Source organism: Phoxinus phoxinus (genome assembly GCF_949152265.1).
Source record: "Phoxinus phoxinus genome assembly, chromosome: 16".
Classification (NCBI taxonomy): Eukaryota; Metazoa; Chordata; class Actinopteri; order Cypriniformes; family Leuciscidae; genus Phoxinus; species Phoxinus phoxinus.
Genome location: NC_136891.1, coordinates 17626688 through 17649436, shown reverse-complemented (window position 1 = coordinate 17649436; position 22749 = coordinate 17626688). Strand labels below are relative to the sequence as shown.

The following is a 22749-nucleotide window of genomic DNA, read 5'->3' as shown; positions in this document are numbered from 1 at the left end:
TTGGTACAACTACAGTGCAATGCAAATAGTAAATATAAGATAAAGTGAGAAGTAATAGTAAATAGTTTAGTGTATACTCAATAAAATAACAAACAGTATACAGAAAATAAAATAGTAAATGAATAGTATAATTATATAATATCATAAGTACAATAATATAATAATAATAATAATAATATACTTATAATAGCATATAGTTTATGTATAATACTACAATAATAACAATAGAATATGAAATATCCATTACAGAATATAGACAATAAAAAATAATAGGCCCGGCCCGTGAAGGGGAACTGGACCCGAAGCATGCCTATGCATGGACATAGGACACATGACAACATAGGACACATGACAAGGGGAGCACATGGCAGGGTCACATGACAAGAGGGGAGCACATGACAAAACCAAGAACATGACAATAGGAAAACTTCAAAATAAAGGGCATGAAACATGAACATGCAACAAAACTCAAAACCAAACGTGACAGCAATGGCTTTATGAGATGAACAGGCCAAAATTGTATTCATTCACTGAATATATTTTCCTCTACTGCCATTCAGGAGTTATAATGACTTAAATTGCTGTTTTTGCTTCACACAAAGCAATCTTATGACTTCATAAGACAACGTTCACACATAAGGGGAGCTTCTTTTTTGTCATATGGAAAATAAATTCCTCAGTACTCTCCTTTAGTGTTCAGCAGAAACCAACAACAACATACTTGTTTGAAATACATGAGGATGAGCACTTTTTTCTTACATAATCTTAAAGGATGCTAATAATGAGCTCTAGACCCTGTACAGCAAAAACACTCACCACATCTCATAACACACCACCTTCCCGCAGGTTTGACCCAGACATTCTGGTTGGCTATGAGGTCCAGATGCACTCTTGGGGTTACCTACTGCAGCGTGCTTCAGCGCTCGGTGTGGACCTGTGCCAGCAGCTCTCTCGTGTGCCAGGTACGGTTAGTGCCCTGTGCCTTCTGATGTGTGTTAATGAAGTATTGCTTTTGCTATAGAATTTGCAATAATAGTCTCTACACTTACATGAGTAGTTATGATGAAATACTATACTGACATATAAGAGATTTAGGATTAGCATTTTAGGATGTCGAACAGTTGGGCTGGGTGTGTGCTATACTATACTATTTTTACTACAAAAGCAAGAGTGGTTACTTTACAAACTAGTAAGATAGAGTAGTGCAAGCTCAAAACAATAAAGGAAAAGAAAGAGTCGTCTACATTAGGCTGAGTGTGAACACGTCTAACTTCAAGAAATAAACAATAAAAATGGGCCATACCAGAACGTCAGAAAGTCACACACCAAATCTGTGCCTTTTCCCCATATCCCATTTCTCAAATGTTGTATTTGATGTATTTACCATTACAGGAGATTCAAAGGAGAATCGGTTCATGGCAGAAAAAGATGAATATGGTGCAGACACAATGACGGAAATCCATATTATTGGACGCATTGTCCTCAACTTGTGGAGAGTTATGAAGACTGAGGTTTACTTCACATTCATTCCCCCCAGAATGCCTGAGCTAACAGTTTATCTGAGTGTTCTCCTTTTAATCAAGTGCTTCCTGTATGTTTGCAGGCTGCGTTGAATAACTATACTTTTGAGAATGTGGCTTTCCACCTCCTGCATCAGCGCTTTCCTCTCTACAGCCATCGCACACTCTCTGACTGGTTTGACCACAACACACACCTGCACAGGTGAGAATGGGTCTTGCATCCGTCAGATGCCAATTACTGGTCTTATTGCAGAGTTGTTCCTTGGAACATAATTTCTCCATTCATCTTTTAACTAAAGCTAACTTCAGAATGGAATACCGGCATACTGATTACTGCAACTGTACCATATATATAGCCTGGGAAAACCCAGACCACTTCCGGCAAATTTAGATTTGCTCTGCAAGTGGGTCTGGCAAAGAGCCCATTGAAACCCATTTCCAATCCGCCGAAATCGCGGCACCAATCAGAAACGTTTTACACGATGACGGCAGAGCAGAGACGGTGACGCAGATTTTGTACATTACAGACATGGATGCCGCCGTGGAACATCACAACATCACTCGTTCGAATCAGCTATCGCGTCTGTTTCAAGCGATTTAAAATGGTCATTTTCGTTAACACAAACAGAGAATTGCTGAGAGTCTCGAGATGTTTCTCCGTCGCTCTGCATACGTCATGTCATTCATCGTTCTGATTGGTTTTAGATCTTTCCGACGTCCGTTGGTGACGCCCCTGTGGAAATGAATTGTCTATGGAGCTTTGCCAGACCCTTACTCAGTTACAACTGAGAGTGGTCTGGGTTTTCCCAGGCTACCATATATACTGTCTGCATGGGCACAACAATGGGGTATACAGTATATGTGGTAGGGGTGCCGCATGGGGCACTACTGTGCAAAAATCATTATTTGAAAATCTCCTTTTAGGACGTCATAATAAAAAATAAAAATAAATGAATGCAGCCGCCTATCGGCGTGCATCTAATTAAGTTGGTAGTTGGTAAAAAACAGAAAGACTGGCCGCCAAAACTGGTCTTGCATACCCCTCAGCAAATGTGCAGTTGTGCCCCTGACTGTATGGTACCAGCTATTATAAAAAATAAAGTTTGTGAAATGTGTAGATAAATGACACATTACACTGTAAGTCATTGAATGACTAAATGTCATGTTGGTAACATATGTCAATGTCAAATAAATAGATGTTATCAATTACTGCTGATATTACTTGAAGCTAATTTGTCACACTGAAATGTAAGGTCAAGTTGGGCACATTGCATTATGGGATACAATATTTTTAGTGTGCATGTGACGTTTAATTATGTTTACTGGTCATACAATACAAACAAAATAAAGTTGTTGTTTTTTGCCCTCCATACTCTGATATCTATCTATTGCTTTCGTTTGGGTCAGGTGGAAAGTGGTGGATCATTATGTGAGCCGTGTGTGTGGTACAGTCCAGTTACTCCAGCAGCAGGACATTATTGGCAGGACAAGTGAGCTGGCTCGCGTGTTTGGAATTCAGTTCTACCATGTGCTAACCAGGGGCTCACAGGTAATCATCCATCTAAAACCTGTCATAGCACACAATGCATTTTAGCTATATATACTCTGTGTGTGTGTGTGTGTGTGTGTGTGTGTGTGTGTGTGTGTATGTGTGTATATATATATATATATATAATGACCAGCCCATTGAATCAGACTTAATACTGACAACAATAGAAACAACTTGGCAGAGAACTCTCAGGAGACTTGTTTCTTTTCACAAAAGAGAACAATAGAATAGGAGGATTACCGAATCATTGTTTTAGGTATGAACGGTCATTGTCTTTACTGTAACCTTTGATCCATTTAAAGCATAATTGATGAGTAAAAGTAATGAATTCCAGCCTTAAGACTGCAGTTGTCATTTGTTATTCTCTTGGTTCTTGATTCCCAACCATAATTTATTTTCTGTGTGGAAAGTTATCGATTAAGTTGTATTAAAAAATAAATAAATCAGTATTCCTTTAATTCTTGAAAAAGAGAGATTCACAGATTTATATTATAATTAAGTTTTTGATTATTAGATCCATAAAAACTTTTTGCAGTGTTGTGTTGGTAGTTGATCTTTTTCCCCCTCTTGCAGTACCGTGTGGAATCAATGATGTTAAGGATTGCGAAGCCATTGAATTACATCCCAGTGACCCCAAGCACACAGCAGCGCGCCCAGCAAAGAGCCCCGCAGTGCATCCCCCTGGTCATGGAGCCAGAGTCGCGTTTCTATAGCAACTCGGTCATTGTGTTAGATTTCCAGTCACTGTATCCATCCATCATCATTGCCTACAATTACTGTTACTCCACCTGTCTGGGCCATGTCGAGAATCTCGGAACGTAAGCATGCTTTTGGATTTAGAGTAAAACTACATTAGACCTAGTGTGTATTAATGCAGCATTTCCATGTATCTGCAGTATCTGTTGTGTGGTTCATAAATGTTGATCTATTCCACTCTCTCTCTCTCAGGTGCGATGAGTTCAGGTTTGGTTGTACATCTCTCAGAGTCCCTCCTGACCTCCTATACCAGCTCAGAAATGACATCACCATTTCTCCCAATGGTGTCGCATTTGTGAAGGTATTTCTGAGATTACACCATTGTTAAACCTTTTCATTTAAATGCTGAATGATCCTCATGAGATAAGCCAATTAAATCGAGTAGTTGAAATTGAATACTAGCTTGCTACTTGCTTTATACTGTACACTGTACTGCTTACTATCTTTGAATTATAGTATGTGAAACAGGATTTACACATTGCCACTGTGCATGTGCTCTCCTATCCATCAACCAGTGACAGTTTCTGAAAAGCCAATCCAAAGTTAACCAACGTTTTCTTATGGCTTATTGCTGTTAGAAAACAGTAGCGACTTAAATATGATAAAAGATACCAGGGTTCAAGTTCAAATAATCACTATATACAGTTCTGCTTTTAGTTACCAAGCATCATAAAGGTCATTCTATGAGCAGAAATTAATATAAAATACAACAGATGTGCAGTCAGTTGCATAATTTTATCCAGCCAGATTTTAGAGCAAGAACTGTCGATTTTCTAGTAAAATTTATTTGTAATATTTCTGACAATGGCAGTGTCAATGTCTGTTGTGCTCTCGGTTTGTGTGTGCTCAGTCATCGGTGCGGAGGGGTGTACTTCCACGTATGCTGGAGGAGATTTTGAAGACCAGGATCATGGTGAAGCAGTCCATGAAGGCGTACAAGAACGACAAAGCTCTCTTGCGCCTGCTGGATGCCAGGCAGCTCGGCCTAAAACTCATTGCTAATGTCACATTTGGTTACACTGCTGCCAGCTTCTCAGGACGCATGCCCAGCGTTGAGGTACAGCATGTAACTTGGCATTTTAAATCAGTGCTTCTCAACCCAAAAATTAGTTGCGTGTCTAATGTGATTACAGATCAGATAGGAAAAACAATGCTAGATGCAAATAATAAATTGCAACTAACCAAATGGTCCTTAATCATTATGATAGCAAAATAAATAGGCTTATCACCTTTCAATTGGATTTTTTTATTATAAAATTGGTATTGTACAGTAACATTTTGGTTTCGGAATTCAAGAGAATATTACAGACTGAACACTCAAGTGTAAAGCAAATAGTGAATTATCTTAGCAGCCGTTGTCATAAATTAGCATATTGTTAGGCCAATGTGGTTCATGGTTAATATTATTACACTTCAATGTTTGGTTTGGTTTTTGTACTGTATTAATTTGACACTTGATGTTTAATGTAAAATCTGGCTCCTGAAGTAAGCCACCGATTTAAATTACATTTTAGATTGTATTCAAGTTGTGCATGCAACATTGCTCCATACAAATTAAGAAAGACTGAAAAGGCAACATGCCCAAAATTAAACAGGATGTGTTTTAAGATTACTATGTTGCCAAAGAAACCAGAGAAAATGTCTCTCCTCATACTCCAGGTAGGCGACAGCATTGTGCACAAGGCCCGAGAGACTTTGGAGAGAGCCATAAAGATGGTCAATGACACCAAGAAGTGGGGAGCACGTGTGGTCTATGGAGATACAGACAGGTAGAGAAATAAAACTGGATACATTAGTTCGTTTCGATGAAGATGTGACCTCACCTACAATGTTGCTGACCAAGTGGTGGGGTTATTTTTTGTAATTAGTCCATTTCCTCCAATTTGACTCATTCAGTCTGCTTTGCAGACCGTTTTCATACACTCTTAAAAAAATGGGCCTAGCCAAAAATGGCAGAATATTTAGTTGTATTTTAATGGATTCAAACAGTTCATGAGTAGATAAAAACGTGCCTGATGGACATTTCAGTTTGGGCAGGAGCATTGTCTCTTTGAAAAAGAACATCTGATCATTCCTCTTTAGATAACCTTTCATTTGTCATCAGCTAATTTCTTGACCAATAATTTGTGGTTAAGACAATTAAAACCTTAGTGTTTAGCCATTTTAGGCTTGGCCCATTTTTTATTTATTTAATTATTTATTATTTGTTTTGTTCAAGAGTGTACATGATATCGTATTACCAGGTTAACTGGCCAATCATAGTGCAGTGGAGGCACTGCCTCCCTCTAAAACTTTATCAATTGTCGTATTGATGACAAGTCCTTGCCCAGAACTCTCTGTTAAAACTAAAGTAACTCATACAATTGCAATATTAACATCAGCATCAAAATGTTCTCATTGACTGTTCCATTGTGCAGTAGTTCAGTGTAATTTAGTGTGAACAGGCAAATTGCTTGTCTGTGGAAATTTGTTTTGTGCTTGCTTGGTAAACAGTTGTATGCTGTCTCTGATACAAGTCTTTTTCTCTTTAGTATGTTTGTGTTGTTGAAAGGAGCAACCAAGGAACAGGCATTTAGGATTGGTAATGAAATTGCAGAGGCTGTCACTGCCACCAACCCTAAACCCATCAAATTGAAATTTGAGAAGGTTCGTGAAGTGTTTTATTAGTGGTTTGTCTAAAAGTATACTCTGTGTGAGAGATATTTTAAGCCACATGATTGTTTATTGTGCTTTTTAATTGTGTCTGTCTGCATTCTTGTGTGTTTTTGCAGGTGTACCTCCCATGTGTTTTACAGACGAAGAAGCGTTACGTTGGATACATGTATGAGAGTTTGGATCAGAAAAATCCAGTGTTTGATGCCAAAGGCATTGAAACTGTGCGTCGTGATGGCTGCCCCGCTGTTGCCAAGGTAACTAGCATTCCAGAATTTTTCTTTTCTTTTTGCCTACTCGCTTGATAATGTCACTGCTCCACCTGTCAGTCACACTGCAGTTGTAATGGGAAGCAGAGTTTGGTAAAAAAAAAAAGGTTAAATTCTGAGAAAACTGATTTTTTTTATTATTATTCAGTAATATTATTATTATGGATGCTAACCTTACACACAATTGTTAACAATACATCAAAATATGTAGACAAGGCAGCACAGAGTAGTCACACAGAATGCATTTTAGCATTTAAACTGAATTGTATTTAAACTGAATACACAACTGAATTTTTTGAGTTGACAAAAGCCACAAATCCCTCACGGTGATGTATTTAAACGTCCACTATGAAGGTTTTCCCCAAAAAATTAAGTATTGCTTCGTATAACAATGATTCATCTCAGTCAATACTCAAACACCACCACACACTGCTAGTGGATCATGTGTCTGCAGAGACATTGCTTTTCGTGTTTTCTTGTTCTATTGCTGTGCTCGGGATGTTTCTGGTTTGCAGCCTGTCCAGTGAGTGTGTCGTCTGTGTCTGAAGCTCCGCTGGGTTGCTGTGTCTCGACAAAAACAATCCGCTAATGTTGCTTTTGCCTTAATGACTGTACTTTATTTGTACACTACAAACGTTTTTGGCATGACACGTAATTATTTTTATTAGTGATCTAGACTGAAGATGGCTAAACTCGCTCGCAAATTACAGCCAGTCTTCATATAAAGACTGTATGCATGTAAGTACATACGTATTTATGTATACGTATGTATGTATGTATGCATGTTTCCTTCATGTTCTGGAGTTCTCTTTGTGTTTGTCTATTAAACCTTCTATATTGTTTTAGGAGAAAATATAACTACTTTTTTTCTAGAAAAAGCATCTTGCAGGGACAGAATCTTGCTGGAGCTGGACTGAAAAATCAATTCCTACCTTGAACACGCTGTCCATGTTATAATAATATTGCTGTCCAAACAATATTATTATTGTTTACATGCACTTGAAAAACTTGATTTGACATGGACTAAAGCAATAATACGTCATGAATTTTTTTTTCCGAAAATTTTCAAAAATCGTATTTGATTTTCTGTGAAATCTGGATAATGCAATTTGTTGCAGTTTCATCCACATGTATACACATTAAACAGACTGGAAATGGACTGTGAAAATAGAGATGACATGCAGCGAACACAACGAAGCTATTGTCCCAGTCTGTATCAGTGTTTGATTACGCATCGTGACATGCCTGTACATTCACTTCACAAAAACCTCTTGTAGCTAGATTGTAACTGCACATGTAAATGTACTTACTGCCTGGTTGCTTCAGATGCGTTGACCGTGGGATTGTCGAATGTCAGTTGATGGGGTTTCATTAAGTTTTGTTTTGTTAGATTCTGGAGCGATCTCTGAAGCTGCTGTTTGAGTCGCGTGACATCAGCCAGGTGAAGCAGTATGTGCAGCGACAGTGTGTGAAGGTGCTAGAGGCCAAAGCCAGCATGCAGGACCTCATCTTTGCCAAGGAGTACCGCGGCAGCGGATCGTACCGCCCAGGGGCCTGCGTCCCTGCTCTGGAACTAACCAGGTGAGCAAGTGTATATCTGTGTGTGGAAAGGTGGGTACATGGGTCACTGCCAAATACGGATGATTAAATCTTATTTTTGAGATGTCAACAGATATTTACTGGTCACTGAAAACAATGATAGCCCATGTTTATTATTAAAGGAAAAGTGGTTGTTTTTTCCATCTTTATCTTTTTAGCCATTTTTTTAATGGTTATTAAGGGTTAATAACCAAAACTTAAGAAATTTCCCAAAATATGAGTTACATGTATAACCTATTTAGTAGTAGTTTTTTAGACATTGAAACATGCATTTTTCTCACTGTGTTGCAAGTGAGTAAAGCTATATGTTATATTTTAGGCGATATAATAAGGCAGTTTGCATTTTGGATCATAACTTTGGAACCACTAAGGGCTAACCACTAACAAAATTATTCCCCCCTCAAGCTGATTTCATTTCAATCTATACAATTCTTTCGCCATTTTTTTAAGCTACTTTTTCAATCTTAAAACACATTAACACTAATGAATACAATGAACATCATACCTGAATGCAAATCCTTCCCAGTGTCACGGGGGCACACAGGAAAATAGGTAGATCCAAAAGCAGTATGATGGTAATTATTTATTAAAGCGTAATCCAATTCGTCGTCATCCAGGCAAGGTTCAAAATCCATGTTAGCAATCCAAAATACAAAACATCAATAAACAAAACAAGAACAGACTAGAAACAGACCTCAGAAGTGTGGTGACAATATATGACGACTCCGTGACATGGACTGAAACAGACAGGGTATTTATACACAGAACCAAACAATGTAATGTGAAACAGCTGCGTGCAATGATGAGTGATGAGAACAGACAAAGGATTGTGGGAAATGCAGTTCCAGAACGAATGGTGACAGTAAGGGAGAGAGACCTCTAGTGGACACCCGGGGAACACAAACCAGACACTGTGACATAACCCCCCCTCTACGGAGCGGCTACCAGACGCTCCACGACAAGAAACAAAACCCAACAAAAGGGCGGCCAGGGTGGAGACGACCCCTCGGGCGGCCACGGCGGAGACGACCAGGGCGGAGACGACCACTCGGGCGGCCACGGCGGAGACGACCACTCGGGCGGCCACGGCGGAGACGACCACTCGGGCGGCCACGGCGGAGACCTTCCCTCGGGTGGCCAGGGCGGATCCGGCTGTGCAGGCGGCCGGGACGGGGCAGGTCCTTCGGGCGGCCATGGTGGAGACGACCAGGGCGAAGACGACCACTTGGGCGACCACGGCACAAGAACAGAACCCGGCTCAGGAACAGCAACAGACACCACCGGCTCAGGAACAGCAACAGACACCGGCTCAGGAATAGCAACAGACACCACCGGCTCAGGAACTGCAACAGACACCACCGGCTCAGGAACTGCAACAGACACCACCGGCTCAGGAACTGCAACAGACACCACCGGCTCAGGAACTGCAACAGACACCACCGGCTCAGGAACTGCAACAGACACCACCGGCTCAGGAACTGCAACAGACACCACCGGCTCAGGAACTGCAACAGACACCACCGGCTCAGGAACTGGAACAGACACCACCGGCTCAGGAACTGGAACAGACCCAGTCACAGGAACAAATATGGACACCGGCTCGACAATGGCCATCTTGTCCGAAGATCCTGGATCGGCAGACGTGACGCGGACACTCTCCGGATCGGCAGACGCGACGCGGACACTCTCCGGATCGGCAGACGCGACGCGGACACTCTCCGGATCGGCAGACGCGACGCGGACACTCTCCGGATCGGCAGACGCGACGCGGACACTCTCCGGATCGGCAGACGCGACGCGGACACTCTCCGGATCGGCAGACGCGACGCGGACATTCTCCGGATCGGCAGACGCGACGCGGACACTCTCCGGATCGGCAGACGCGACGCGGACACTCTCCGGATCGGCAGACGCGACGCGGACACTCTCCGGATCGGCAGACGCGACGCGGACACTCTCCGGATCGGCAGACGCGACGCGGACACTCTCCGGATCGGCAGACGCGTCGCGGACACTCTCCGGATCGGCAGACGTGACGCGGACACTCTCTGGATCGGCAGACGTCCTGTGCCTCCTCCACGCATGCAGTACCGCCACTGCATAAAAGAGGAAGACTGCCTTCTTGGCCATGGCAGGACTGATGGTGGGCGGCTCTGAGAAGATCTCAGGGATGACAGCGGGCAGCACGGGGACGATCTCCGGGATGACAGCGGGCTGCACGGGGACGACCTCCGGGACCACCGCGGGCTGCAGGAGGATGCCCACCGGGATGACAACGGGCTGCATGGTGACGGCCACCAGAATGACAACGGGCTGCACGGGGACGGCCACCGGGATGGCCTCTGGTTCACTGGGGAGGCAGGAAGTCTTCCTCCTCCTCCTTCGTGTCCGCGAGCGACTGGGTGCTGTTCTCTCCTCGGAATTAACCGGGAGCGCAGCACTCTCCTCCCTGAAACGAGCACACAACGCAAAACACTCATCTAAAGTCATGCGTGGCTCCTCCTCTTTGGCTCGAGGATTCCCATTCCGCTGTCTCCTCTCCCTCTTCGTGATTAAGGAAAAGTCACGAAGACTCATACCGCTGGATCTATAAGGTGACGGAGTCGTTCTGTCACGGGGGCACACAGGAAAATAGGTAGATCCAAAAGCAGTATGATGGTAATTATTTATTAAAGCGTAATCCAATTCGTCGTCATCCAGGCAAGGTTCAAAATCCATGTTAGCAATCCAAAATACAAAACAACAATAAACAAAACAAGAACAGACTAGAAACAGACCTCGAAGTGTGGTGACAATATATGACGACTCCGTGACATGGACTGAAACAGACAGGGTATTTATACACAGAACCAAACAATGTAATGTGAAACAGCTGCGTGCAATGATGAGTGATGAGAACAGACAAAGGATTGTGGGAAATGCAGTTCCAGAACGAATGGTGACAGTAAGGGAGAGAGACCTCTAGTGGACACCCGGGGAACACAAACCAGACACTGTGACACCCAGCTTACACACGACGTATAATTTATGCAATTTATTGGTACTTTTTGGTAATTTCATAACTTAATAATTGACAATGTTGAATGCTTGTATTTTTAACTGCAAAAACGCATTCTGTATGACAGTTTGATCTGTGTAATATTTCTGCATTCCAGTATTATACTACATTATAATTTCTACAAAAATATTACATGATTTATTTATTGGTTTTAGTTTCAGTTCTACAAAACATTTCACATTTGAGTTTAAATACACCAAATACATGGATTAAAAGGTTAGAGGGCTACACGCATTTTAGAAAAAAATGATTAAAAAAAATGAAAAGGGCTTAAAATGACTCCTGTAAAAACCACATCATAAAATCGCTAATCATCCACATGTGCCATTGGTGCTTGGACCTTGATGATTTGCTGCTTGCTAAATTTATTGTTGTTGTTGTTATTATTAAGACATTAATGTATTTCAATGGTATTATACAATATTACTATTGTGGTAATACAAATCCAATGTAAAATAAATGTAATATATTTTACTTTACACAGTAATATAATTTTTACTTTACAGTAGTAAAATTACCATAATATTTAAGGTCTAGGGGACCTTAATGGGAAATGCTGACTCCTGAAATTGGGCACATTACAATTCATATACATTTAATAATTATATATTTTTTAAACAAACCGGCATAATCATGCCAATAATTCAGTTTAGTGGACGTGATGTCACGCTTTGAGGGCTAGTGTGGTGATAATGGTGGAAAATAGTGATAATGGTGGAAATGTATTCATCCAGTGACTTGAATCAGTCCACAAAAAAATTTATTGTTTAGATTCGTTCACTGATTCTTCGTAATATCACAACAGATTTCCCGTTTATTGAGGCAATTATGAGCGTCTTTTATGCATTGAGTTGTTGCTCTGATTTGTACAAAATGCAACAAGCCTTATTCTTTATTATTAAAAGTTGCATGTCTACAAATCTGTACTAAGAATTTTCTTCACAAATAAATTTTTCTGTTGAGATTTACTTTATTTTTGTCGTTTGTATAGCTTAATAGGTTAAAAAAAATTCAGTAACATCTGGCATGGTCATATATTGTCAGTGTCACTTATAATGAATCTATTCTGTACTTGTTGTGAAAACGATTGACTCGTCAACTTTTCCCTTACGTAGAGTCAGTCAGCAGATCAACATTCATGAAACAAGATGGCTGATTTGTTTTTGTTCTTCTGTCATTAACTAATAAATACTGACAAGTTCAGTGAAGGGGCGTACTTGTCCTGCTCACGAGTGCTGTTGGGACTTTGGCTATAGTTGGTCTTTAAATGCAAGACAAAGGCTTTCACCCTCCTTCACCCACAAAACAGATTCACATGTGCATGAAAGATTCTTGGCAATATTCGTGTTATCCCCATCTTGTAGCTGTGGTGATCATGTTTATCTCTAATGCTTCACCTTCCCGTTTATGGCACACTTTAGTTTAGTTGGACTGATGACATTATTACCCTACACTACAGTACATGCAGACCTTTCAGGACTCGTTTATTTTCTGCATGCGTGCTGCAAGACTATTATTGTGCTAGACTAAGGCTGTTGCTTAGCAACACATCCATTAACAGATGTTGAAATTAGATTTGAGGTATGGTTTAGGGGAATTTTATCTTGCTGCTCCTTGTTCTGAATCCAGGCTGAATCTAAATGCATTAAAATGTCCCACAAAGGTTGCTGTATAAACCTTTTTTGTGTGCTCTTTTCTGTCTGTGTCTTAGGCGTATGATGGCACATGATCGGCGTTTGGAGCCGCGTGTGGGTGAGCGTGTGCCGTATGTGATTGTGTACGGGACGCCGGGAGTGCCGCTCATACAGCTGGTTCGGCGTCCTGTAGAGGTACTGCAGGACCCCAGCCTGCGCCTCAACGCCACCTACTACATCACCAAGCAGATCTTGCCACCACTTGCACGAATTTTTAACCTGATTGGAGTAGATGTGTTCATCTGGTACCACGAGTTGCCGAGGGTTAGTTACGTCATTTAGTCTTTTAGCAAATGCAGAATATAAATGATCAAGCTTGTTAAAAACATTGTTCAGCTTGTGTATCTACTAGTTCTGGTACTTTTCGGTTGCTCTTTGTCTGTTCTGTACCTATTTGAGATCTAAATCGTACTGAATTATACTAGCTATTATTGATATAAAGGCTCCATCTGGTGGTGGGATTGAACCAGGCAATAAGTTTTACATATTAAAATACTATATCCTATCCCAGTTTTATACGCAGAGACAACCGTAAGCAAGCATTCGTAGGTTGATTCTCATAAATAGTATACACACTGGGTGTCTGGTTCTCAAACATTGTTCTGTTTAAGTGTCCAGACTAGCTCGAACACATTTATTGAGTTTTAGCAATAAAAAATTGCAGAATTCACCTTCTTTTAAGAAAAAGACATTAAAAAAAAACCTCTGCCTTTGTTGGTGGTGTTTTCACTGCACAGGTACAGAAGGCCTGGAGCTCTGCGGGGGGTGGAGGAGAGGAGGGCACGAGAAAGGGCACCATCTCTCAGTACTTTACAACACTGCATTGCCCAGTTTGTGATGAGCTGACACAGTTAGGAGTGTGTGAGCGATGCCGGGCCGAACCGCAGCGTGTTGCGGTCCATCTACACCAAGACTTGCGGCTTTGGGAAAGCCAGCAAGAACAGCTCCTAAAGGTTAGAGGTCATGCTGGTTAGTCTCAGAATATGCCATAGTTTTTTCACTGATTAGCTGGCTTTACACAGCTTCCAGGAGTAAGCTACTGTATGTTTTTTTTTTTTTTAAAGTGTCATTGTTTTTGTATTGGTGAATAGACAGAGCTGAACAGTCTTGTCCTTTTGTTGTGAGATGAGGACCAGATTTGATCAAAAGTCTGGCTATGTGCGACTAGGGTCACATGCTTCATGTTTGTCATATATCAATCTTTTGTTCTTTTTTGTTGTGATATGATTGCCAGGTATGTAGAAGTTGCAGTGGCAGTGCAGAGCGTCAGGTGCCATGCGTCTCGTTGGACTGCCCTATACTCTACAAGCTGTCTCGTGTCAGTCGGCATCTTTCCCGAGGACCATACCTTCGCCAGCTGCTGGAGCAGTTCTGAGTCCTTTCATTTTACTCTGGTGCTATAAACACTGTGCCATTCAGCACAATTTCTCTGTGTCATAGTTTGAAAAGGTGCTTTTTATTCCCTACGTGACCTTAGAGAGATTGACTGGTACTGCAGTGTAGGGGGACTGAAGAGGCCTTAAATACAGAAAAGAGGAAGATGATTTTGATGCACTGTGTTTGAATTTGCTTCATGGTTGTTGTCAGAGTGTTAATTAATTTTGTACATTTCTGCAGATTGACAGGCAACATTTACACAATCCTCTCTAAACTGAACCTCGTACTGTAGCAATTTGTAAATCAAGGAGATTCAGTGCTGGCTCTAGTTCTTGTGGAGCAATGATTGGACTGCAATTACAACCCCCCCCCCCACCCCCCCCCCCCACCCGTAAAATCAGTGTCTTGTAAATAAGCCTTGCATATGATGATCTGTGAGCACTGATGAAGAAAAAAAAAAACTAAAATATTGGAGGGATTGTTATGCCCTGCTTATGCCTGTCAATTCTCTAGAGAGGCAAGTCTGAGGAAAAGCAAGTCAGTATCAGCCTTAACTTGGACCTCGGCAATATGTTTGATAATTTATATTGTCTGTGTGCACAAATGTACTCTTTTTTTTTTTTGTCCTTTTAAAAAACTTTTCTAATGCTTTCTCTATTCTAAACCAGACATTGTTACCTACCTATGTAAAAACTCAAGAGCTTTCAGAGCTCTGTAACCTGTTTTTGTAAACTTGTAAAAACTTAAGGTGCTTTGTTTTTAAAGAACATTTGTGGGTGGAGATTTAATATTGATATAATAAAAGTTGATGTATTTAACAAATGCTTGCTTCTATTGAAATGGGTCCTTTGGTTTTTACATCACTACTGTAATTCACAAATAAGTCAAATATTTATGCAGTGCAGGATTTCTTCCACATATTGGTTATTAACAGAGCAATAAAAATGTAATACAGATCGATTCATTTCTAGGAAATTAAAAAGTTAGATTTGATTTGTTGATGCAAAATTGTCAAATTGCTCTCAAAAAAAGTGCAGAAGTATAATGGAAACCAGCAGTTGTGGTCCCTAATCACATGCTGTGTCCAAACCAGAAGTGACTTGTCTGTCTACACTGAAAGCAAAACTGCTGTATGATACACGCACTACAGAATATATATGATTTTTATACAATCATGTTGAGTGGGATTTGAACAAATGAGATGTCAAGGTGAGCAGGTCTACCCAGTACAGGCAATGGAAATGGTCCCATCACTTGTAGTTTGTTAGGACACAAACACATTATGGCTTAAATTAATGCATGTAAATTGTTTAACACTCCAAGCCAAGCAATCCATTTGATTGAATGGAAATAATGTGTTTACATAAAAGAAAGAAAGACTTCATCAAAATATTACTATTATTAAACTTTTTATACATCCAATCTAACCATACAATACAAAAAAAGTCTTAATCTTTTCACAGTTCTTAAGACTAGTGTATTATGCTGGTTACAATTTACAAAACCTTCGATTCGAGGTAAATCAATCAACAACAAATGAGGAGAGATATAGAAGTCCCAATATCTTAATATACACATTGGTGTCCAATAATAAGGCTGATCGTCATTGACAGGACAATTCTCAGTTAATGTCTAAAATGCCAATTAAACTTCTATCAGATAATCCTGTACAGTGGTGAGTCGGAAAAGGTTTGGTGTTGCCATAAGGAATGTCAAACATGCAACTGGCATTTAGAAAGTGCAAATCAACTGGCTAGTGATCTTTTCACCAAAGAAAAAAATGCTTCAGGTTGATGTGGAGTGCAGGATTTAGTTTCTCAGTTCTTTGATGCAGTGCAATATATTAGTCTTTCTTCTCCCTGTTGAGGGAAAATAAAAGTTTGCGTCTGGGAGAGTCTGTGGAAAAAGATGGAGTGTTAGACAGAGGTTGGGCCAGGGTTGTGGTGTCTTTTGAGGGTGCTGACAATGGAGTGGCCACTGAGTGGGCAGCAAGCGCACTGGCTGCAACATCAGGTGGCACTGAGGCTTTGGAAGGAGAGCTCAACAGGCTGGCATCGTCCATCTCTATCACCTCAAAGTCTGCATCATTCCACTGGTCAGCTTCACTTTCATTTTCTTGCTCCTCTTCCTCCACGTTTTCCAGCAGTGCTTGGCGGTACTCGCTGTCATCCACATCCTTGGTGCGTCTCCCTGATGTTTTCCGTAAGGTGGCGTCCCCTCCTGGGGATGCTAATTTGTACAAGACCGGGAACAGGATAGAAGTGAAGGTGGATGTGCAAAGTGCCAGGTACATCAGCAACGGCTGATTCTGCACCTTCCCCAGTAAGAAGCCCAGCAGAGCTGGCAAAACCATTTCTCCAAGAGCTGCGCCCACCACAAACACTGAAGCTGAGCGGCCCGTCACAGTCGTGTACTGCTCAACCCATGCAATCCCACTGGGAAAGGTGGTAGACATGGACACACCATACAGGCCAGTGCAGGTCCAGAGCATTGGGATATTTTTGCTAAAAAGACACAGCAGGAGCGAGGAAACAGTGGTGCCCACTAGACTCATCAGGATCAGGGTGACTGGGCGCAGGCAAGTTGCAAAGAATATGGCCAGACCACGACCAGCAGCAAACGTTCCCCAGAACAGTGAGTTCAGTCCCGCTGCATGATCCGATTCCATATGAACATAGTCCTTGCTATAGGTAAATATAAAGGAACCGTACGCCACCTCGCTTCCAACATAGAAGAAGAAGAACACGGACAGCAGGAATATTAGTATGTTGTGACGTTTGGAGAACAGCTGCTTCCCTGAGGGTGTCTTTGCCCTATTTGAGTTGGGGGAACTGCAGCAGTACAGGATAAAAAAGAAGAGTGACACAAGTAAAACAAAAGCACCAATCACGACATAGGCCCACATGGATGGTAAAGGAATGCTCTTTGGTTGGGGGAATTGCACGATGGTCTTAGATGCGTGGCCGGACGCCAGAGGGGTGTTAATCGAGTCATTGTGGGAACGGTGGCCAAACAGCAGCTTGGCTATGATCGGGGAGGCAAAGGCTCCTGCAGCGAAGCTAAAGTGCAGAGCCTGCAGATGAGGCCCAGCCTGCTCTCCCCATGTGTTCAGTATGAGAACATTACCACCTGTTGACAACCAGAAACTCAAAGAGTTACAGTAGAAGCTATATAGGTCTTTTCAGGGTTCGTGCAGATACTGTAAAACGAAATTCAAGGACTTTTCAAGCACTACTTTTTTGGTTTTCAAGGACTTTAATCAGAGATCTCACTTATCAAACTATCTTTATTATCTTTCAAATTCTAAAAAAGGTAAATAGATACAAATAGGTACAAATTAAGTGCAGCAGATGCGATGACTGTGGTAACTTTAACCATTGAAAGGATACTATGACAAAGATACCACTTTACTTATTCAAATGGATTTTTTCTCTCCCATGAATATATGATTGACCTAAAAAATTAAAGCTGTATCATATACTTGGATATTTATGAGCAATATCACATTCATAGCCACGTGAAATGGCTCTATTTATATCAGATGGGCTGCAGTGTTCATTTTGTGTGAAAAGATTGCTTTATCGATAAAATTAAACACTAATTTCACATATATTGTCTTTCCATAATTCAAGCGCTTTTCAAGTACCTTTTCATAAATATGGCTGTTTTCCAGGACTTTAATTTCTAAAAGTCTAATTCAAGTACTTCAAGCATTTTAAGCACCTTGTACGAACCCTGTTTTTTATATTGAGTGTCACCTAAAATTGACATTGTTAATTGCTAATGCTGGTATTATATACTATAACACCGTCTACACCAGGAGTGTGCTTACCTGTATCTAAAATTCCCATTGAAACCCCCACACCGGACATCAAAACAGTGAGCAGCCAAGCCTTTTTACAGAAGGGAGTGCCAGACATCCCAAACGCTGTGATTAACATTGAGAAGCCTGCAGACAATAACCATGAGCAATGAATCACCAAGGGAATCACAATATCACATATCCACAAAAAAATATAATGAAATACAAAATAAAGGGGAGAACATACTCCAGTGCTTTAACTGCCATGACATTTCAGTCAAATAAATATGCAACTCTTGTGAGGTCCTACCACAAAACATACACCATGAGACATGGCCCCACCAACTATCATTGAACTCATGCGTGATAGTTGGTAGCAGAGTAACAGGGAATTATTTTGGCCAATTTAGCTCGCTTTTCTGTAGCCTTCCTCTTATTTAGCCCTTTCTGTGTTTTCCCATTTCTCTTTTCCATCATGTGTAAGTAAATAGTTCTGCTCTAAAAAATATTTGTGTCAGATCAATGAAACCTATCAAAGGTTACTCAATTCTAAACACATTAGCTTCATCAGGTGATTCCATATCTTTAACTGTTAGACCAACTCCCATAATAATTAAACACATTTTTATAAGTAAATAATTTACTAAAGTTAAATATTAAAAAGCTTCTTTCATTTAACACATTGTCCTATGCTCTGTGGAGTTCATGGGCCTTACCAGAAAGCAGATAGGGATTCACACAGTCAAAAAGGATCCCTCCTATCAGGGAGCCTCCAATGTATCCTGATGCACGACTCACAAATATATAGGATAAGGAACTCATGTTCTTGTTGACATTGATAGCCAGGTCTTCAAAGGTAGGGCCCAATACAGCGATGGCCATTCCCTATAAATATACCATATAAACAAATGCAAAAATATAAAAATATAGAAGATAATTAATGTGCAGCACATTCCAACATGTGCACATACAAAAATGGATTGTTATCTTACAGAGGTACAGTAATGACTTCAAATTGTAATTTTATATTCACATACCCGTATTTTCATGGTACTTCAAACAATACCAAGATATTGTATTGGTAAAAAAACAAAAAAACATATAACATATTTAAAAAATAAAATGTACTTTGTGTGAATGCATACAATGTTTAAAAACTATGACTGCTTAGGAGTCAAGATTTATAATTGCAAAGTTAGTTATTGACATTTAAATGTGCAACAGAAAATATTTTTCTACTGACCAGCCACTCCAATATTCTGGGATGTGTGCAGTTTTACTAAACTACAGCCTGAGTGAATATCAGCATAGTACCATGCTATTACCATGGTAATCAGGTATCTTGTACATAATGTGTAATATACTCCATAGCACAAGAATATGGTAACCAATTACTAGTATAATCTGTCAAAATATCATAATATTAACCTGAACTTGTACCCAGGCCCAGATTAACCTGTCATGTTACACCACTGCAAACTTGTAACGCATTTTACCTTATGAAAATTATCCTGTTTCGTGACAATACTGTCTGTAGACGAACGAGAAATTACCATAACAATGATTTGAATATCTATTCCCAGTTATTTGTTTCATTCGGTTGTTTTTTTAAACAGCCACAGAACACTTTCAGACATAAAATAACAGGAGATAAGTCACAGGGTGCAAACTCAGCCATATGTGTTCAAATTATCGTTTTCCATTTCCCACATGCAAGCTGAACATTACAGACCCACCAGTCCGAGAAATGATGCGCAAAGCGAAAGGCTGACCAGCCATCGCCAGCATGTCCCAGTATTGCTCTGGCTCCGTCCGGGTCGAATTACATCAACCTGGTCGGAGTCCGGGTTCAGGACCCCTTTAGCCCCCTTCAGCGCACTTTTCAGCCCCTCCTTAATGTCTTTACGCTTGTCGAAAAGCGTGTCCTCCTCCTGCTCGTCGTGGTCAATGTCCTCTTCCATCCTGGCAAACCGAACGTGTTTCTTCTTCGGCGCTGCTTCAGCAGGTGTCATGGTATGGCAGCACGAGCTCGCGCTGAGGTGTACGTAAAAATCGTCAACGCTGCGCTGAAGCGTTTCGTGGGTTTATGGCCGACCTAAAATGACCCACATTTGACCTATTCACGACTATCAACGTACTGTAATAATAGTTTTATTTTTTTAGGGAAAAAAACAACAGTAAAACTGAACACAAAATTGTCGTCGATCATTAATCGAGCAGAAACACCGCGTGATTATACACAGTAAATTTCAGAGACCAGTTAAGGTTCAAAAGAACTTCCGGATACAATGTGTGCGCATGCGCAAAACGCAGACCAACGTCGACGGTCACCAGATTACTGCAAGTCTCTTCTCAGACATTATCCGATGCGTGTTCAATCGGCGAAACCAAGCTCTGACAGGGGTAACACTCTATACACTTCTTAATGTATGTTATTTTCAGTAGTTCCTATGTAACAGAAGACATTATTTATAATGCGTGGTGCCAATGGTTATGACAATAAACCCAAATCATGCAGGCATTCAATTTTGTTAATATTTTCTTCCTTGTTGCGACATATAGCAGCTTCTCAGTTGAGAAGAAAATGTATAATAATTTTGTCTAGGAATTGATTAAATCCTTTTTGTTGTTTGAAAAAAATAGTGTTGTTGAAAAATACTTGTTGCTGAATTTAATAATAAGGTACACTAATAAATCATAATAAACATTGCAATTCCGTAAAAAAAGAAAGAAAAAAGAATGGTTCATTTTGATTGCTGACTTTAAATAAGAAGTCCCAGAATATTTACTGACATTTCTGTAGTGTAGAAATGTTAAAAGTTGTGTCCCAATCCAGCATTGCTGGTCCGCAGCATGTTTTGCACGTTGGTTTGCAGTTCCCCAGCATGGAAAGAGTGTTAAAATAAAGGGGAGACATCAAGTATGTGTGCAAGACTGTCCCAGGTCTAAAAAAAGTCAAAACCTCAGAGCAGACTAAATCCACTTCAGAGAATCATGTCGAGAAAGTGTAATGTGAAGTGTTGCACATTGTATTGATGCAGAGAGTCTGCAACTGCTTTTTATCACTTAGCTTATATTTATTGTTATATAATTTATCTCTTTTCCCAATTATGTTCTGTATTGTCTCTTTTTTAATACTTACCATAAATGTTTTGTAAATAAGTATAAAGCCTTGACTCTGTCTACACCAGTATAGGTGATGATAAATGTGCATATCTGTTTTTGTGTTATTAGGGAGTCAAAAATCCTTATATCAAGTTATTTGTTAGAAACACTGAATCATAGACAAATTAAACAATGGACATGAATTAAACAATGTGTTCACTTATAGGTTATGATTAATCCACAAACACTGGTTCATTCTTGAATATAAAACACCACTAATTGTCCTATTAATGACTATAGCCTAACTGAATATATAAATGTTATATAAACATAACACATATAAAACATATAAATGTTAAATTGCACTAGTGTTGTTGTTTCATTTAAGTCAAAGTCATGAGATGTTTCATTCAGGGGTCCTACATGTATGTGTTCCCCAGATTTATGACAAATAATAAACTCGAGACAAAGGGTCCCTTGTTTCCTGGGTTAGGCATAGACTAATTTAAGTCAAGTCCCCTTTATTTATATATCGCTTTTTACAATACAGATTGTTCAAAGCAGCTTTACTAGAAGAAAATAGTGTCATAGTCCAGCTTAAGTCAGTTCAGTGTAAAAAAAATTATGTAGTAAAAAAGTTATTAATTTAGTTACATTTTTATATAGGCGCTCTGGAGAAAACAGTGATGTCATCGTCCAGCTCAGTTCAGGTCTCATATAATGGTGTCAATGGCAGATCAATAATATGGTTGAATATTAAGTGTCCCCAACTAAGTCAAAAGACACAAAGGTGAACATACAGGTTTAAAACACAGAACATAATGAAAGACCGACATCTTCATTGCAAAGTGTTAGATTTTATGGGTACCAGCTCATGTAGGACTAATATAAATTTTATATCAGATGGGAGTGCAAAGAATTTAAAAAGCAAAAGAGATATCAACATATTTTTTTAATAAAGTAGGACTGAAATCATACTATTCTCCATCCTTCAAAACCATACCAAACAATATTAATCCATCCTCCAAACCGCTTGTACGAGTAAGACTTAAAGGGATAGTTCACTTTAAAATTAAAATTCTGTCATCATTTACTCACCCTCAAGTTGTTTCAAACCTGTATTAATTTATTTCTTCTGCTGAACACAAAGAAAGATATTTTGAAGAATGTCAGTAACCAAACAGTAGTCTGTACCCATTGACTTCCATAAAAAAAATACTATGGAAGTCAATGGGTACAGACTACTGTTTGGTTACTGACATTCTTCAAAATATCTTTCTTTGTGTTCAGCAGAAGAAATAAATTAATACAGGTTTGAAACAACTTGAGGGTGAGTAAATGATGACAGAATTTTAATTTTAAAGTGAA

General features: G+C 40.1%; 3 protein-coding genes across 3 annotated transcripts in view; 2 read left to right on the top strand and 1 right to left on the bottom strand.

The window, feature by feature from the left end:
* Positions 1-15127, top strand: part of rev3l (REV3 like, DNA directed polymerase zeta catalytic subunit) — an 85773-nt gene extending 70646 nt beyond the window's left edge. Inside the window, exons 19-32 of the mRNA XM_079584878.1 lie at positions 847-962; positions 1393-1511; positions 1604-1722; positions 2928-3069; positions 3643-3887; positions 4018-4126; positions 4676-4882; positions 5485-5594; positions 6357-6471; positions 6597-6734; positions 8137-8327; positions 13115-13361; positions 13835-14050; positions 14332-15127. Coding sequence (XP_079441004.1) covers positions 847-962; positions 1393-1511; positions 1604-1722; positions 2928-3069; positions 3643-3887; positions 4018-4126; positions 4676-4882; positions 5485-5594; positions 6357-6471; positions 6597-6734; positions 8137-8327; positions 13115-13361; positions 13835-14050; positions 14332-14472 — 2215 coding nt within the window. The 3' untranslated portion in view covers positions 14473-15127. The remainder of the gene's footprint in view (positions 1-846; positions 963-1392; positions 1512-1603; positions 1723-2927; positions 3070-3642; positions 3888-4017; positions 4127-4675; positions 4883-5484; positions 5595-6356; positions 6472-6596; positions 6735-8136; positions 8328-13114; positions 13362-13834; positions 14051-14331) is intronic.
* A 149-nt stretch (positions 15128-15276) lies between these two features.
* Positions 15277-20675, bottom strand: mfsd4b (major facilitator superfamily domain containing 4B). Its single transcript, XM_079584879.1, has 4 exons — positions 20013-20675; positions 18993-19161; positions 18307-18423; positions 15277-17603 (listed from the first exon to the last, which is right to left on the bottom strand). Exons 1-4 carry the CDS (start codon positions 20286-20288, stop codon positions 16318-16320), a joined length of 1848 nt encoding a protein of 615 aa, XP_079441005.1. The 5' UTR covers positions 20289-20675; the 3' UTR covers positions 15277-16317.
* The window catches only part of LOC306983965 (RAC-alpha serine/threonine-protein kinase), a 43594-nt gene continuing 41417 nt past the window's right edge, over positions 20573-22749 (top strand). Inside the window, exon 1 of the mRNA XM_079584884.1 lies at positions 20573-20679. The gene's annotated coding sequence lies outside the window, so the exon portion shown is untranslated. The remainder of the gene's footprint in view (positions 20680-22749) is intronic.

Bases quoted from the DNA above. Each gene is read 5' to 3' on its own strand.
- mfsd4b (XM_079584879.1), bottom strand. From the start codon at position 20,288: ATGACACCTGCTGAAGCAGCGCCGAAGAAGAAACACGTTCGGTTTGCC. The intron at 18,424-18,992 runs GTAAGGCCCATG...TATTGTCTGCAG, and splicing joins GAATCCCTATCTGCTTTCTG to GCTTCTCAATGTTAATCACA. The intron at 17,604-18,306 runs GTAAGCACACTC...GGTTGTCAACAG, and splicing joins AATGGGAATTTTAGATACAG to GTGGTAATGTTCTCATACTG.